At 39.6% G+C, this 18,994-nt stretch overlaps 1 protein-coding gene across 4 annotated transcripts in view; it reads right to left on the bottom strand.

Moving 5' to 3' along the window:
- Positions 1-18,994, bottom strand: part of AFAP1 (actin filament associated protein 1) — a 177,056-nt gene that overhangs the window by 26,930 nt on the left and 131,132 nt on the right. For all 4 annotated transcript variants that reach the window (XM_054030627.1, XM_054030630.1, XM_054030629.1 and 1 more), the window contains 5 exons: positions 15,893-15,985; positions 13,237-13,321; positions 9,555-9,704; positions 5,805-6,016; positions 191-336 (listed from right to left, as the gene is read on the bottom strand). In XM_054030627.1, the coding sequence (XP_053886602.1) occupies positions 191-336; positions 5,805-6,016; positions 9,555-9,704; positions 13,237-13,321; positions 15,893-15,985 (686 nt within the window). The remainder of the gene's footprint in view (positions 1-190; positions 337-5,804; positions 6,017-9,554; positions 9,705-13,236; positions 13,322-15,892; positions 15,986-18,994) is intronic.

Below are 18,994 nucleotides of genomic sequence, written 5' to 3'. Positions count from 1 at the left end.
TAGCCGGATGCCAGCAAGATAATCTTAAACAGATCTCGAATGCTTAAGTCAAGATTTCAATCCCTCAAGAATTTAATATCTTGGCAAAAAAGGGAAGGTTTGATAAGGTCTCTTGATATTAGAACTAACATAAAGCTGCAAATTCTGAAATTACTGAAAACGCCCTTAAATTCCTTTTAATGCATCTTACCAGAAGGTCTGTTTTGCAGCTTGTATGACGCTTGCAGTCATCTCCACATCAATATAATCATAGTGCAGGGCTCCAGGATCTGTAGATGAACCGGTTTCAGACAGTAAAATCCCAATCCATCTGCCCATGTCTTCAGATGATGAAGCCTATGATGATGAGAAGATCTTATATAAACTCATAAATTATTACTGAAACAACAGGCTTTTTAATATTAATTACTTCATAATTACGCTTTTATTTACTAACATGTTAATATAATGATGCACGTGAGGCTCTGGATGACCTTTGCCAAACTATGCTAACAAAAAGTAATATTCACTGAGGTTATTCTGCCATAACGAACACATTTAAAGCAACATGTTAATAGATTAAGGAGTAAAGCAATACGAACAGTTCCAGCAAAAGAAGGAAAACAAATGCACGAAGCCAGTGTATCTAGGTATGCACCTTGCTTATTTTAGATTTCAGAAAGCTGAGACAAATGTTTTCCACTACAAGGCTAAGCTTTTAAGAAAGGTAACTTGTCCAAATTGTAAAGGCAGGATAATCTTGGACAAAGAAATACTAAAGCAGGTTGAAAAATGGGGGGGAAGGACATATTAAAATTGTGGAAATCATTCTAGTTTTTTAGTTTTTGAAACTGAATGATTTTCAGTTTTTGAAAAATGTCATGCAATTTTATAGGCATTTCAATATTTATTTACTTAAAGTTTCTTTATTCAATGTAACAGACTCAAAGATTTTTTCCTTTATCTCATTTCCTTACTGTAGTTCCTCTTCTTTATATTACACTTCATTCGTTTCCTGTTCTTGTAAATCGTCATCCAAATAACCTGTACTGGGCATATGTAGCATGACCCTTCTTCAAGGACAAGACACTGATCTGATCTGCACTTAAGAAAACCTGAGTGTTCAAAGTATCCGACCAGAGACTGAAAATGAAAGTCTGCCTCCCACTAGTTTCCTTACAAATGCCACTACATGTTATCTTTATCTAAGGTGTCCAAATTTAACCAATAAAAAGTCAATAGAGCTACCCTGGAGCCACTTTTCATTGTTCGTTTGTTTTTAAATAAGCACTGAAAATGACTTATTTTAGCTCATTTGAAACGTCCTATGCTGTTTTATTCTGACTTTTGGAGGGGGGGCGAGGGGGCTGTTCCTACCCTTGGATTTGTTGCAAAGATATTAAATAATACAACTATGGAACTCTTTAGTGTAGTTTTCCATTTTACAGCTATTCCCTGTGTTAAGCAAGAGTGCGTTCTCTCAAATTGGCTCAGTGGTTGTCAGTAGCTGTCTTCTCTTGGTCTTTGGACTCACAGAATCCAAGTCTAGAAGGGACCACTGTGGTCATCTAGTCTGACCTCCTACATAACACAGGCAACACAACTTCCCCAAAATAACTCCTACAGCATGTCTTTTAGAAAAACATCCAATCTTGATTTAAATATTGTCAGTGATGGAGAATCCACCATGACCCATGGCAAGTTGTTCCAATGGGGGTAATTACCCAGACCGCTAAAAAATTATGTCTTATTTCTTGTCTGAATTTGCCTTGCTTCAACTTCCAGCCATTGGATCATGTTACACCTTTCTCTGCTAGTCTGAAAAGCCCATGATTAAATCTTTGTTCCCCATGGAGTACTTATGGACTGTAATCAAGTCACCCCTTAACCTTCTCCTTGTTAAGCTAAGTAGATTGAGCTCTCTGAGTCAATCACTATAAGGCATTTTTTCTAACCCTTTAATCATTCTCGTGGCTCTTCTCTGAACACTCTCCAATTTATCACCATCCTTCTTGAACTGTGGACACCAGAACTCAACGCAGAATTCCAGCAGTGATCACACTCGTGCCAAATGCCAAGGTAAAATAACCTCTCTACTCCTACTTGAGATTCCCATCAACGCATCCAAGGATTGTATTAGCGCTTTTGGCCAAAGCATCGCGCTGAGGGCTCATGTTCAGATGATTATCCAAAAGAACCCCCAAATCTTTTTCAGAGTTACTGCTTCCCAAGATAGACTCCCCCATCTTGTAACTATGACCTACATCCTTTGTTCCTAGATGTATGCATTTACCTTTAGCCATATTCAAAGTGCATATTGTTTGCTTGCGCCCAGCTCACCAAGTGATCCAGATCACTCTGTATCAGTGATCTGTCCTCTTCATTATTTACCACTCCACTAATTATTTTTTGTTATCTGTAAACTTTATCAGTGATGACTTCATGTTTTCTTCTAGGTCATTAATAAAAATGTTAAAAAGTATAGGGGCAAGAACCTATCTGTGCAGGACCTCTCTAAAAACACATTCATTCAATGATGATTCCCGTTTACATTTTGAGACCGATCAGTTAACCAGGTTTGAATCCTTTTAATGTGTGCTATATTAATTTTATATCTTTCTAGTTTTTTGATCAAAATGTCATGTATCTTACAGAAGTCTAAGGCTACATCTTCACTACGGGGGGGGGTGTCGATTTAAGATACGCAAATTCAGCTACGCGAATAGCGTAGCTGAATTCGACGTATCGCAGCCGACTTACCCCGCTGTAGGGACGGCGGCAAAATCGACCTCTGCGGCTTCCCATCGACGGTGCTTACTCCCACCTCCGCTGATGGAGTAAGAGCGTTGATTCGGGGATCGACTGTCGCGTCCCGACAGGACGCGATAAATCGATCCCCGAGAGGTCGATTTCTACCCGCCGATTCAGGCGGGTAGTGTAGACCCAGCTTAAGTATATTACAACACTACTACCTTTATCAACCAAATTTTTAATCTCATCAAAAAAAGATAAGTTAGTTTGACAGGATCTATTTTCCATAAACCTGTGTTGAACAGCATTAATTACCCTCCATTAATCACCCTTATAATTCTTTATTAATAGAGTCCCGTATAAGAACTCCATTATCTTACCCAGGATTGATGTCAGACAGACAAACCTATTATTACCCAGGTCACCATGTTTACCCCTTTTTAAAAATCGGCACATTAGCTTTTTTCCAGGCTTCTGGAACTTCCCCAGTGCCCCAAGAGTTATTGAAAATCAACATTAATGGTCTAGCGAGTTCCTTAGCCAAATCTTTTAAAACTCTTGGAGGCAAGTTATCCAGACCTGCTGATTTAAAAATGTCTAACTTTAGTAGCTGCTATTTAACATCCTCCTGAGAGGACTAAATGAATGAATGTGTCCCTTCCTCCCTCCAGTACAGAACAGAAATATTTATTGAACACTTCTGCTTTTTCTGCATTATTATGACCTTCTTCCTCAGTTGAAGCTTTTTGGGCCTCTTGTTAAATATTCTTAAACAATTGCCAACTATCATTTACATTTCTCTGATTAATTTCTTCTTCCCAGCTGATCTGGCCTTTAATTGTTTTCAGCTTTGTGAAACTGGTCCTTTTAAAGCACCAAGTACATCACTGGTCTAGACTTCATTCTGTTTGCACATTACAAATGTGATCAAGTGTTTATCACTTTTACTTAAGTTGCCACAAATTTTTAGTTCCTCTTTATCTGTCAAGATGAGGTGTGATATAGAATTCCCCAGGTTGGATGCAACACTTTTTAAGTTAGAAAATTGTCATCTATAGTATCCTTGTAGTTTCAAGGATGTTTTAATACAGGCAGCATAAGACCTCCAGCATACATCACTCAAATTAAAGCCCCCAATGATTACATAGTTTTTTTTCCTTATGTTATGATAGGTGCATAAGGAGGCAGTCATCCTGTTCTCTAGTGTGATTTGGTGGTCTGTGGCAGACACCAACTAATACCCCCATCTTGTGTTTTAGCTGTTAGGACACTGATCATTAAGCATTCAAGATAATTTTTTTTCTGAATTATCAGTGACTTGGAAACAGATAATGCCATTTTTGGCCTAGAGTGCCCCTTCCCCTCCCCCATTGAATCTTCCTTAACAGGTTATAACCCTTGATTTAACATCCCAGTCATGAGAATCTTCCCACCAGGTTTCAGTAATACCAACTTGATCAAATTTATGCTCATAAATGAACAATTCCAATTCCTCTTGGTTGTTACCCAGCCTCCTAGCATTGACGTATAGGCCATTAAAGAATTTCTTCTCTTCATGTCCTAACAACTAATTTTGTTCTCAACATCGCGATTGTGTCTTCCATCTTTTTAACCTCCCAGAGATCCTGGCAAGTTCTTGGGTAATCCCTGGTCCAGTTCCTTAGCCCTGTGGTCTGCATCTTGCTCTTCCACCTTATCATCCTGCTACTCAGCTGCAAGACAGGGAGCTTCTGTACTCTCCAGCATCGCATTAGACTCCAGGGAAGGATGGGTACCAAGTACTCTGTTCGGCTCCTTAGAAAAATTGACAGGTCTTTCTTCTTGCCTGGTTGGTATTATTAAGGATCTCGATCTTTTGCTACCATTGCCTGCCAGACCAAATAACTCCTTCCTCAGCAAGGTGCTCAGACACTTGGTTGTCCCAGAAGTCAGCAACACCTGTCCATCTGCCTGAGACATGCATATTTCCATGGAAGGATGCTTCGCTCACTGTGGGACGGTGGTTTGGAAGAAATTGATGCTCATAAAATAAATGCACCTCTATAAGCTTTATAGTGCAGGCAGTACTATTGAGACAGGTAACTTTCTTCTGGCAAATTTGACCCATGTGCAGCAGAATGCAGACTAGAGAGGACACTACTACGGGAGAGTAGCATTAAGGCTATTTGCAATGCGGGAGCTATTATGCTAGCTTTTCCCATCCAATGCTGGAAGAGTACACAGTGCTTAGCCTTGCTTGAAACAAGTCTAATGTAAATGATGGTATAATGGACTGTGTACAACTGGGAGTGTTTCACTGTTTACATGTGTGGTGTGCATGGTAGGAGGCCCAACTTGTGGCTAGGAACCAAATTTCTCTAGTACAGATACACCCCTGATGATGACTTCAGAATAACAAATCTTGAAGTTGATTAATATGCCCAGGAGAAGTACAGATCCAGAGCTGTAATCTTCAGCGTAGTGAGCCACAGCAAAGTTACTTAATTAGCGCTCAGTCATCTGCATTCTGAGTTACCTCCTTGATAGAAGATTAACAGGGGAGGTGCATAAGCACTTATAAAGGGAAGAGAAACGGTCAGAGTGGAGAGAGAGACAGCAGAAAACATCTTGTATCAGAGGGGTAGCCGTGTTAGTCTGAATCTGTAAAAAGCAACAGAGGGTCCTGTGGCACCTTTAAGACTAACGGAAGTATTGGGAGCATAAGCTTTCGTGGATGCACTTGCATCTGAAGAAGTGAGGTTCTTACCCACGAAAGCTTATGCTCCCAATACTTCTGTTAGTCTTAAAGGTGCCACAGGACCCTCTGTTGCTTTTTACAGAAAACATCTTAACAGGGAAGACTGTTGTGAGTTAAAAATCAACAATATTAGGGTTTTCCCCTTACATCAATTCTCATCCAGATAAGTCTCTTTTGCCTGTAACTCTTAATTTGTTTCTTTCTGTAATGTTTGTTACCCAGCTCTGTAACTGTATTATTTAACCATGGAAAGCATTTTGAAAGGCAGGTTGCATGAACGAGCGGTAATTAGCCCATGTGCATCTCTGCAAAGTATGCACATCAATAAACATCGCACCTCTAACACTGCGACCTCCTGCCCATTTCGAAGCAGACGGAATGTCAAGGGATGCTTGGAATCCAAGCCTGGAATGACTTCACAGCCACGCAGAGGAATAGAAACAATGTGGGTCTTCAGATCTGTTCTGTCCTTATGGAAAATGAGCTTATTATCTTTCACTCTGCACCAGCGTTCACGCCACCGGTTATTTGAGAGCACATTCAGATATCCTGCAATAAAACAAAATACGAGGTATTTTATCCTTCACTTATTTTAAAAAAGAAACTGCTTTTTCAATGTAATGCTAGTTCATATAAAATTTATTCCTGTATGTGCAGATTGAAAATCCAGATGATTTTAGAAAGACAAATAAATGGCCTTTTAAATTTTTTTTATTGAAACTCTCACTGTACCAGTAACTCAGAAAGCATGGCTTATAAAGATTTGATCCTGGTCATATTCTGAACATATGCAAATGACTGTGCTGAGTTAGTGGCAGTTATGGCTGAATATTCCAGAGCTCCTCTGCCACAGGGTTTCCCTGAGATTTTAGTAAAAATGGAGTGCGGGAGTGGGAGTCAAGAGGTGTTCCCACAGTGAACCCCAAAGTAGGATGATGTTTAAAAACACTATTTAAAAGGTTTCAGTATATCCTAGACTACACTAGAAACATAACCTGCTCATGTGAGAGTTACATGCACAGCTGATTTGTGCCCACACAGCTTTTTCACAACTGAACTGTATTCTACAGTTCTATGGATACATCCAGATCTATCACTGCTAATTGTGTTTTCATAGTGCTTACTGGGAAAATAGTGACAGCTAACCCATGATGACTCAACAAGGAACAAGGGGACTAATGGACATGCACATAAAACAGCACCAGCAGCACATGGGCCTAAGCACTCAAAAGACGTCCCACTGCTTAGAGAGTTGGAAGGAAGCAAGATCAGCAAAAGTGGTTACACAGGCATGATTACGAGGTCCCAGCTAAACAGCAAAATATGAATGTTATGACCTGGCTGCAGGAAAACAACCGTATGCAACCTAAGCTGCTGATGAGGGCAAAACACCATTACAGGCCCATAGTTACCATGTGTTATTAATTATGTTTCTTGTGTGCAAGATGTGTAGAACCAACCATGCCATTAACTGGTTATAAACCCAGTGAAATGTTGTATGAATACAGACGGTAAGTTAAATATAGTGGTGGAGTTTCAGTGAACTATGTGTAAAGGGGACTGCAGGGCACTGGGAGAAAACCCTGTGCTACTGTGAGATGATCAGAGAGTGAGCTTGTGTCAATATTGTCTGAAAACAATTCCATAAAGACCCATTAAACTGGATTCATTTGACACTTCATTCTACTTAGCTAGAATAGCTAAACCAGAGTGATCAGTTTTACTTGTTGCTCATCGTATTTAATTTTGTGTAAAACACCCACTTCTGCCGTTCTTTGAGTTCACTGCATGGAAATTTTAAAGCAGAATCAAAAAATCTCCACTGGGATTTCACTGAAATTAAAATTAAAAACTAAACAAAACAAAAAAAACCCAAGAACACCTTCATATTAGGTTTAGTTAAACCAGTAGTTTATACTGGAAGAGAAAAGGACCTTTGAACTTGGCTCCCAATCACATATGGTGCATGAATTATAGACAGTATATTTCCACTTCCAAGGAGTGTATTAAAAGAGGAAAGGATTGAATGACATCTTCTTCAGGGCAGAATTTATATGAAATGACTCATCTTTTACCTCACTGCCGATTTTCATTTTCAGTCACAAGGAGGAAAGCTCTTAATCATTCTGGATAGCTATCTTTTTGGTTTTCATTAAAATTATGAGTTATATGGCTTAATTTTTCTGGGTTTCCATTCCAACATCACAGTTACAACTTCAGGGCTTGATCCAGCAGGATATATCAGCATATCTGAACTGTGCAACCCTTGGAAGATGCCACCAACCTCCCATCTCTCCCCCACAAAATAAAAAAAGTGGAAAACTGGAGAAGGAAAGAGCCTCCTGATCTTGGTTACTTAGGATTCTCAGTATTGTCCACCCCACCACACCCCAACCTTCCCCCTCTTGAAGATGGAAGAGATTGTATAGTTGGTGCAAAATGATACAACTGCAGGGATGGAAAAGCCTTCTCATATACATGGCGGCTGACCTATTTAGGAACGATGAGGGGTTCCTATTATTTAAGCAAAATCTCTCTTTTTAATCCCATTGTGCCTCTCACAGAAGCTCTCCCAGTCCAATGTACTTTCCCTGAATTAAAAGAGGAAACCCCCCCCCTTTTTTTTCCTCCCAAATAGCCCTATTTAACTTTCAAAAATCAACATGTATCCATGTCCTGTGAATGGTCTTAAATGAGGGGCGGGCCAAGGGGAGAAGGAGAGACAGCTTTGGACTCTGTCTATTGGCCAGATTTACAAAGAAAAGCAATCCAACTTTGAAGAATCCTCCTTGTGATTGCCAGAGTGCAGGGGGATTTCCTTTTCTCACACTGTGTCACCTCACCACAACTTCATTTGTCTTTTTCCTTCCCTTCTTTGATTTGGAAGTAAGGCATGCTCAGCGAAAAAAGCCGCAACCTATGGAGCAGCCAACAGGAACGAGCCAAATTCGGAAAATGATGCAAAACTCCTTCTTCTGCAAAGGCTTCCGACAATTATCAAAGCAGAAGCACTAGTAATATGTATTTCCAAATAAAACCTAGAAAGAGTGCCGAGTAGAGCCCATTACCAACAATACTAACAACTATATTTAGTGCCCAGATAGGAGATAATGGACAGTATAGAAATACTACAGATTACATTATATAACTATAGTCTAGAGGAACATATTCTGGGAAAAGAAATATCTCACATAATAGAGAGTAGTCAATTAACTGCAAAGCCCAGAAAGTTTTTAGCTTCCATGGAAGCCAGATGTTGCAGAAGGTCAGTTGTGCTTTTTCCAGCTGCTCTTTTTGGTTGATAAACACATCTGTACTCTCTTATATATCACACACACATACACACAAACATATTTTTAATAAAAAAATTTGCTTATACATGTGATTCTCAAGCTGTGGTCTGTGGACCACTTGTGTCTATGACACAGTCCATGAAGTTGCTTCTATCAGTCAGGCTTTAAGCAATAATGCTTTCTGCCATTTGCTGCCCCATGAATGACCTCTTTTAGGGTTTACAGAGACTTTTCTGATCATCTAAAGGGGAAAATAATCCCTTTGGGCACCTTTGAACCCTGTATAGCTGCTTCATGGCTTTCTTTTTTGTAGGTGTTTCTTTGATTTAAATTGAGCTGTGTTCGCATATGGAGTTGTTACTAAAACAGGAAAACAAAACCTAATTGTAAAGTGTCCTGGAAAGGAAAGGAGCTGTTGGGACTGAGCGAAAGGTCAGCACTAAATATACACATACCTACAGGGAGAGAGAGAATAAATAGCATGGATACAAAATTTTGGGATGGAAAAGAGTTAAGCAAGCAACTCCACCTATCACATTTTCACCTGGTATCCTTAAATATTTAAATACTATCCTGATGTTATCAAGTACTATGGTTCCTACAGGGAAGGGGAATCAGGATTGAGGGGGGAAATGGCCTACAAGAAATTAGTTACCTTGTGAAGTTTTACATAATACCAACTAGTTTGAAAACCACTGCAGTAGGAGCAATTGTATATGAACGGCTAGGCTAGGAGTCTATAGTGCTTTAGTTGCAGTGTAAGCTTGAGAATTTAAGAGAGTCAAATCACTTACCACATGTTGGAACATCTTCCTCAGCTGATGAGGTCTGTTCATCTGTTGATGGCTTTTTCTTTCCTAAACTGATGATCTTTGTTATTTTTTTCCCTGTTACTTTAGTCACTGTGCCCTTGGTCTCTGACTTGGAACTCTTCTTCCTCTTAACTATCAAGAAAACAAACATGGACATCTTAGTATGTTTGAATGAAACCAATTATATTAAAGCGCATGGATCAAAATAGAAAGGAAAACAACTGCACTGCAAATATACAAGCACAAAACTGATTTCATTCTTAACATGAGCATTTGGACAAAACAGCTGCCTTCTGACAAGAGACGCGCAATTGCATGCGCCATTAATGCTGATGTCCCTATCACATGCCCAGCACAATATCAAAAACATGGCACACAGAAAGGTAAGACTAAAGCAAGTTTATCATTAAAATTCATCAGTCTAATTGCTCCTCTCCACTTTAACCATCTTCTAATTCAGAAGTGTTGTTAGGGTAATTCCATGCTGTACATTCAACCTGACTGCACTGGAACAATAAAGGACGTTGGATGATCTCCTGTCATTGTTCCTTAAAAGCATTTCCAACATAATGCCCTGGCAATGAATCAGCCCATTCTTTTAGTAAGTATATGCCTGGCAAAAATATCCCTGCTATTGGAACTAGGTCAAGGTAACTATACAGATCAGAATGGGTCTTTGGGAAAGGCATGTATTATAAGATACCTTTCCTTTATAATGGAATAATCAAGATCACTTAACACTCCCAATGACTAGGAGCTGCTGTTCATTTTTATGGAAAGGACAGTGCAGAAAAAATAGTTTACTAGATCTAATCATTACATATGGGAACTTAAAATAATGCATGATTATGATTGGTCTGCACATACAATTTGGTGCTGAACTTAACTTGCTTCCATTGAAGTGAACAGGATCAGTGCTGGGGACACAACTTTCAAAAGTGGCTAAATGACTGAAGAGCCTACAGTATATATTTTTTTAAAAATATAGTAGACAATCACAACCAATAAAAAAAAACAGAGCTGCACAAAACTTTCTTTGTGAAACCAGAACCACAATAATCTGGTTTGAGTTTTATCAACAATATAAAACTCAGCCCCAATTAACTATTATTGCAAACATGGGCCCATTTTGAGCTCAACCTTAGTTGACAGACAAGAAATGAAATTTAACTTAGTGGTTTTGACAGAACTGAGCTGAGTTTTAGTTTGTTAGAACCATCTTTCCCCCTCTCCACATACACAAGCATGCAAGCACAAAAAACAACTCTGTGGGTCTGAACTGAGACCCCCAAAAAACAAATACAAGGTTCATTTGAAAGATAAGAATTGAAATGTGAAATGTTGACTTAAAAAAATAACTGGTACAAATTATGTGACTTGGCAAGTCACGGGAAAGAATGTACACAAAAGAGAAATAATTCACAAATTCTCAAACCACAATTTGTTGTATTTTTTTTAGCCTTTGTTATTTGTTAACACGGGAAATCATTAGAAATTCCATCCGTCATCAAGACTGTCTCTTTCATTGAGACACTGCTACCAACATATATGCAGTGGGGGAGTCCTGTTTTCATAGGTGAAAGTGGATTATCTGAAAACCTTCAGTAGAATGATGATTTGTGTGTGGGAACAAAAAGCTAAATCCTGCCCAGGGATCTGCAGGGTTGATGTAACCTAATATTGTGCTGTCCCTACATGCAACGAATTCCCAAAGTTCTAGGGAAGGAGAGCATCCCATCTGCTCATATCATCATGAGCATAGGGAGACAGCAGGAGGCAGCACTTGACTGAAGACAGGCTGCTATCTCACACAGCAGCAGCTTAAGAACATCTGCAGCTGTGGAGTAGGGGAGGGAGGGAAGAAGAATGCTTATGTCTGGGTTTGAGGAATAATGCCCACACCCCCCTAGAATTCAAAGAAAGTCAAATCAAGCTCATTAAAGTGGAAAGTGCAAGGGAAGAATTCCCAGCTCCGGGAAAATGCAATGAAAGGAGCCCACGTGAATTCTAATGTTCTTGCTTCCTCCACCTTCACTCCCCATGGCATTTTATTCCGTCATGGAGAAGAAAGGCAGAGGAAATGACCTTTCTCCCAACCTCTTTCTCCTGCAGTATGTGAAAGGGATACATCCCCTGATCTCAAGACAGACTGGCAAGTAAGCCATTTCTTCTCACCTCCTTCACCACAGCAAAACAAGATGCTGGTGAGAGAGGGGGGCAGCAGCTCTGTGGGAGCAGAAGGGAGATCAGTGCACAGTGAAGCCAGCATCCCTTCACATGGCTAACTGAGCTTTCGCTCTCACTGTTACAGCTGATTTAGAAAAGAACCCTGCAACTCATTCAGAACCACTTAAAATGATTTAGTGATGACAACCATGTGTTAATGCATTAAATGTCATTATTTTGTATTAGTCTCTTCATTACTACAAAAGTCTAACTCTACTGTGACAGAGTTGAAGGCCAAGAGTTTCAAGTGACTAGTGCTTTTGATTGCCCAGCTTCGGATACTTCAAATGGGCCTGATTTTCAGAGGGTGTGCATTCAGCACTCTTTTGAAAATCAAGCCCCTATAAGGTGCCTCAAGTTGGGCACTCAAATCACTAGTCACTTGTGAAAATCGTGGACTATGCACATATTCTGGACTTCCGTACCACAGACACATGAAACCAACTTGAGTGTCTACAGCAACACAATTTTTTATGCCGTCTGTAGTTTTATGAAAGTTTCTGTAGTATGTAAATGTAGCCATACATTTTGGATATAGACGTCATAGTGAGCTACTGTGCTCCATTCTGTTGACTGGGGTGTGGAGATCTATACATTTGGGAGATTCGTTCAAAATCTCCATTGGAAAAGGAGGGCCAAGATTACAAACTAAAACACCCAAAGGAAAGAAACACCCATTTGTGTCAGGAAGGGGAGACACAGTGCTTGCCCAAAAGCCAGTGCTGATGCAACTGTTTTCCAATAGAGCTTACATCAGCTTTTTCACAGCTACAGGAAAGTACTGATTAAAGGAGATGTGCTCTTCTGAACAAGACTGAGTATTGGTATATGTCAAGCTAACTAGGTTGGTATCACCTATTTACAGGAGTCTTTTCTTCAAGGGGAAACAAAAAGATAATCTGGGGATTGATTTTGCAGACCTTACTCAGGAAATTGAATTTGGAATGTCCCTCAGCTTGGAATCTAAGGACTGGGAACAAACTTTCTGACTCCAAAGTGGAGTACATCATTTTAAAGTCATTTAGCATACATGATTCTTGTCTTCCCTTATAAAATTCTATGATACCCTTCCTGTTTAAAATTATAGGGGAAAACCTTACATGCACTTAGTGATTGGCTCAACTCCCCCATTGAAGACAGCATACTTTATAAACACAGGAAAAAGTCATTTCAAAACTTACATATGGACCTTGATCCTACTGTCACTTACATCAATGTTACATGTGGATAACTGTTAACTAGAATGAAGATAGTCTAATATCCACCAATGTAAAGGTTTACGTAATCCAAGCCTGGCACAGTTCAACTTTCAGGGTAGATATAAGACTAATTACATTATTTACAAAGCATTATTGCCTATTCCCCTACGTCATAAAAGAAAAAAAAATTATATTCTTTATACTGAATATGTAAAACACACTCTGCATCTGGGATTCACCTTGTTCTTTTCCATTACACACAGCAGCGATTCCATTTTCTATAGCACCCTCCCCATCTGAGCTTGGCCTCTCGGAGGACAATTTCTGCATGGACAAAATAAATTAGGTCATTTCTCATGTGGTCACACTGGCCAAATGATGTGTCATCAGTCAAATTAAAGTTATGCTTATTATTAAATTAAATATATGCCAAGCATCCATCCTGAGGACAAATATGAGATAGTCAAGAGTTCATTTACATTACATAGATTTCTTATGTCACCACACAAGCATTAAAACAAAACAAAACTAAGCACACACTAGAACTGTATTGCCAAATATATCCCATTCTTTTATCCTTTGAAGAGTAACAGACGAATCATGTAACCCAAATCTAACAATGAACCATGTTACCCATAATATATTTTATTACATTTCTAGATTCTAAAATGTTGTTCTCTATTAATGTGCTAACCAACAAGTGCTCATTTTACATACAATAAATCTTCAAAACTATATCTTTAATGAATGCTTTAGGTATACATTTACAACTGACAACCTACCAAACACAACACATTTCTATAGGTAGAATTTCAGTACTTTCGATGTGTGTAAGTAAAGGTCCCTTGCTGGTATGAACTAGAGTAAATGGTGGATTCTCTGCAACTGGAAGTCTTGAAATTATGATTTCAGTAACTCAGCCAGAGGTTATGGCTCTATTACAGCAGTATGGGGGTGCGGTTCTGTGGCCTGCAATGTGCAAGAGGTCATCTTAGATTATCACAATGGTTCCCTTAGAGTCTGAGACTATAAAAAAGTCTGTGAAATTAGAGACTAGGAATTATGTGTATATTACTAATAAAAAAATTAAAAATCTAAAGTTTATAAAATAGCGATTACCTAAAAGGTGTGGCATAAACAAAACTCATATGTTGTGGCATGCCATAAAACTTTTTATTGGCATCTGTTTAACACGTTTTACATAACTCATTCATGGTTTCACCACTTATGAGTAACATCGGCATCCCAAATTTGTGGCAAGGAAAACTTTATACCGCACCCTTGTGTGTTTCCTTCCCAGCCGGTACAGAGTGCTAAAAACTTAATTGAACAGACTTTTTTCTTGCATACATTGAAAGGTCTGAAATGCTACCTATAAAAATGCGTTGTTTGTGTAAGGCTGTCAATTGTAAATGTATATCTAAAGCATTCATTAAAAATATCATTTTGAAGATTTCTTTCATCTATGAGCACTTCTTACTTGATCTTGCTGTTTAGCATATTAATAGACAGCAACATTTTAGAATCTAGAAATATAATATACAAAATATATATAACAGGCAAGGGAAATTATATAAAAATATACCTTAATTACCATAAGCCAAATCCTGATCTTAGTTATACTGGTGTAAATGGAGATAAATTCCATTGATGCCAATGGCAATACAAAAATGTAAATCTAGGCTACCTAAGTATGGACTTTGACCTCCAGACTCTTGAGGTCAAATCCTAGTCAATGGGACTTTTAAACATTAATCTTTAACGGGACCAGGAGTTGGCCCATAACAAATAGGACTGCCATCTTGCACTGGGGTCTGACTGCGCAGATGTCACGCAGGCTAGGGGCCTAAAGCAGCGCTGCCATGGTGAGCACTTGGTGCGTTCATGCCTCACTTCACAGACATCCTGTTCATTGTTAGTCTGCTGCCTCAGGGTATGTCTACACCACAATTAAAAACCCACGGCTGGCCCATGCCAGCTGACTTGGGTTTGCGGGGCTTGGGCTAAGGGGCTGTTCAATTACGGTGTAAATGTTTTGGCTTGGGCTAGAGCCTAGGTTCTGGGGCCTTGGGAGGTCTCAGAGTTCAGGCTACAGCCTAAGCCTCAATGTCTCACCACAATTAAACAGCCTGTAAGCTCGAATCAGCTGGCATGGGCCAGCCACGGGGGGTCTAACTGCAGTGTAGATATACCCTTAGTGAGTCAGGGAGCCAAGTGTCTCTGTGCCAAGACATGAGCACTTCACAGGCTCTAAACACTGCTACCTCGGTATGCCGGGGTGCTCAAGCCTCAATATAGAATGGACTTCCTCTGCCAGGCCTCCAAAACCCCAGTCCAGCTCATCATATCCCCACCACCCGTTCCTCCCCAGGCTCCACATCCCTGCTTGTTTCCCTCTGCCCCCACAGGTCCATCTCTACACCAGAGCTCACCCACCATGTCCCGTGCTACTCAGCATGCCTGCTGGTAAGCATCTAAAACAAAAAGCTGCTGATGGATATGAAGTTGGCCAATTTTGGGTTGCCTGAATATGAGGAATAATTGTGTGTGTATTTCATTTAAAAAATGGCCTGTGCCAGAGATGTTATCAGAATGTGAGAGCAATTTGGAGTCTTTGGGAACTGGGCAACTTATCTGAGGAACCCAAAGAAATGTGAGGAAGAAGGGGCAAAATTTCTAAAAATGCGACATCTTAAAATGGTTCCTCTGCAAAAATTACCAAGTATTTTACTGAAACAGCTACACAGTTACTGTGCCAAATGTAGAGACTGAATTCAATCATTAATTAGAGTCCTGCTTTAAGGGTAAATGCAACCTGAACTTTAGAGTCACTATTGACACCTCCATAATATAACATCATCATCTATCTTTGTATTAGTAATTCTTTAACTTTACCTTTTCCAGTTCTGTCTTGTGTATCGGAGAACTAGATGATGGTCCATCTGAATCTATCGCTCCAGTGCAGTTGCTGCAAACATCTTTTATCACCTTAAAAAGATATATAAAATGGTTTCATTGACACACAAGACAAAGAACAGAAAAATTTTATTTTGCTGAGCAGAGGACTTTATTCGAGATGAAGCACTAAGAATATTTGCTATCCTGAAGGTTAAAACAGCAGTGTGGAAATTATTCTCTTTATCCATAGGCAATATGTTAGGCAGGCTGCCACTGCTTGAGCTTCTCCACATTGCCTCACTAAGTCGCTTCATGAATGACCTGGAGGAGCCATAATGTCTAGAGGTGAAAGGTTTCAATTTCTAGACGAGCTAATCTCCAAGCCTCTCCTGAGTACAGAAGCTGCCAGCACTTGCAGTTTTGCAACATGAACTCAGCTGACACCACCAAATTCATTTCATTATGACTAAAAAATGGGATTAGATCCAAGGTCCTGCAAGCCAGGGGACAGCACTGCTGCCTAGTATGCTACCCAGCTGCTCTCTTTCTAATGAAGAAATAATGATGTACTGACCAAATTGCAGAGCCGTATCTGATACTCTTGAGTGTGTGGTTTAAATGGATTTTTCATATTCATTATGTGATGTTCAGTGGTCACAGTAACATTGACACTGAAGCATAGATCATACTAATTGCAAATATCTTTTAGGAAATGTGAGTTATTTTATGCGCCCCTCTTCTGCAAAGAAAGAAAAAAAATTCACAGAAGGAGACGGATTTTGATAGAATTTATGGGAGCTCAAAAACTGCATCTGTCAAATAAGGCCTGAAAAAATATAAAGGCAAAAGGCTTTTACTTTTCCTGTTTTCTCTGTGCACACAGTTTGGTTTTGATTCTTAGATGGGGTTGCCACCTACCAATCTTCATACTGGAGTACCCGGTGTTGAGGGGAATGTTTGAGTTCTTGATTGCCTTAGATGCCTTAAAGTGTAGATATGGCCAGAAAAGTGACTATGCAAAAGTGGGACCTTCTTAATTAACAACTCTCCTCCCTGGGTGTAGTCAGAGTAGCATCTGCTGTCCTGAATGACGTATATATGGTTTTACTGCCTTTTGCCCTTGCTAACACAGCAGAGTCCACCCAACTAAGAGAGGAATGCATTTTATTGTGGTTGAGCCATCATTAACAGAAATGTGAACTAAGTTCCAAATGTAGGGCCAAATTCTGCCCTCATTTATACTTGTGACATCACATGATTTATCTAGTGAGAGAAGTTGGCCCACAGAACCTTCACTCCCAGTGATGGTACGCAAGCCAGAATACAAGCTTAACATTCAGATCCCAGGCTGTTTGCACGGCTGAAATAAAAATGTCTTTTATTTGCAAACTGAGCAAATTTGATATGGAAACCATTAAGACATAACAAAGATGGCATCAAATAATGTCCTTTTCTAGTTACTCGAGCTGAATCCCCCCTTTAAGGGCATACTAAGCAAACCAAGTATCTATCTAAAGTACTTATATGGCCCTGTTATTGTAGTTTCTGAAGGGGAATTGAGGCCCAGAGAATCTAAGTGCCTTACCCAAGGTCATACAGGAAGAAGCTAGCAGAGCAAGGAACTGAACCGAGGTCTCTTGCTTCCCAGGCTAGCAGCCTAAACAGTGGCCTATCCCTCCTCTCAGGCCTGTTACCACTCTACTCCCTTCCTCCCTGCCCCCCAAACACACCCACACTCTTTTGAGGGCCACACAACTCATGCAATTCTGCATCTTGAGGTCTGGCCCCAGCGCTCGCTCTCTCTTGTCAGTAGCAGGGTATGAATACCACTTAACAACAACAACTTTGGCATCCAGACCAGATACATATACAACTTATGGTCAGATTTAATTCCTGTGCTTCTGTTTAGTGGAAGTATCTTAGTGTTTTATTTGTAAAGAAACTTGACCATTCAGTTTCTGGGAACATTCATTCCTGTCTCCTGCATGACCTTGATACAACAGCTCATGTTTTCAGCATCTGGTCACACCACACAGTTAGTTAATTTTGGCAAAGGCAGATAGTAATGGAAGTTACAGACAGAACAGAGGGAAATGATTTGGCAGCAACCACAGAATAGTATGTGCAAGTCATGCACTCGAGTAAATACTGTTCTTGAAATACCTCACACACTTAAGGGAAAGCTTTCCCAAAGTGCTTAATTGGGTTTTAATTAAATTTTGAATAAAAATGATGCACTATCATAGGAAGCTCACGGCAAACTCTGAAGCAAATGCATATTCAAAAATTCAGTATGTGAACATTTTGGGGTTCAAGGGATCCATCTTCAGCTGGTGAAGACTGGGTTCATCAATTTCTAGGTGGAACGTTACTGTGTTTCATACACAGTTTCAAACTTGTACTTCCATGGTGTTCTGGATGAGTGCTTTGATGCCCCTTCTATAATTATGGTGCCACAATAATTGCTGTTTTCACATGCTCATAGTTTTTACTCACAACTTTTGAAGCTGAAACATCAGTGTGGCCAAATCTCATGATTTCATCAAGAGTCTTAGAATATATGTTGATTTTCTTAAAGCCCCAGGACCTGGAGTCATATGAATACACAAGAATCTCAGCTTTCATTTAAAACAACTAAGTTTGCATCCCTCCTGGTCACAGAGAAAATCATGAAAATGTGACTTGAGCATCTCCTAATGGCTCAAAAAGGCAAATAAAAATGTATTTTTAATATAATCTCATTATTTGGGGATCTGACTTATGATTTTTGAATGCTAATACAATCTCATGCAGTGTCTACTCAAAAAAGAGTCTTTCATGGAAAGACTGAACAAAATTCCTTCAATATTTTAAATTTCAGTATGAGGGGAGGGTGGGAAGAAGAGAGTTTTCCTCCCTCTCCCCCCCCCACACACAGAGACAGAAGTAGCATTCATATATGCCATCTGCCGACACCAATCCATTGAGAAAGTCAATCCAAGTTTGTATGAAATGAAGCATTATTTTAAAGTCTAGGACCATGTAAAGTCAGCACACTGCAGGCTTTTCATTTTTTGGGGGATCAATTTAAAGCTAAACTGGTTTAAAAATACACCTGTC

Source organism: Malaclemys terrapin, chromosome 5 (genome assembly GCF_027887155.1).
Source record: "Malaclemys terrapin pileata isolate rMalTer1 chromosome 5, rMalTer1.hap1, whole genome shotgun sequence".
In the NCBI taxonomy this organism is placed as follows: domain Eukaryota; kingdom Metazoa; phylum Chordata; order Testudines; family Emydidae; genus Malaclemys; species Malaclemys terrapin.
This window is presented reverse-complemented; position numbering and strand designations above follow the sequence as displayed.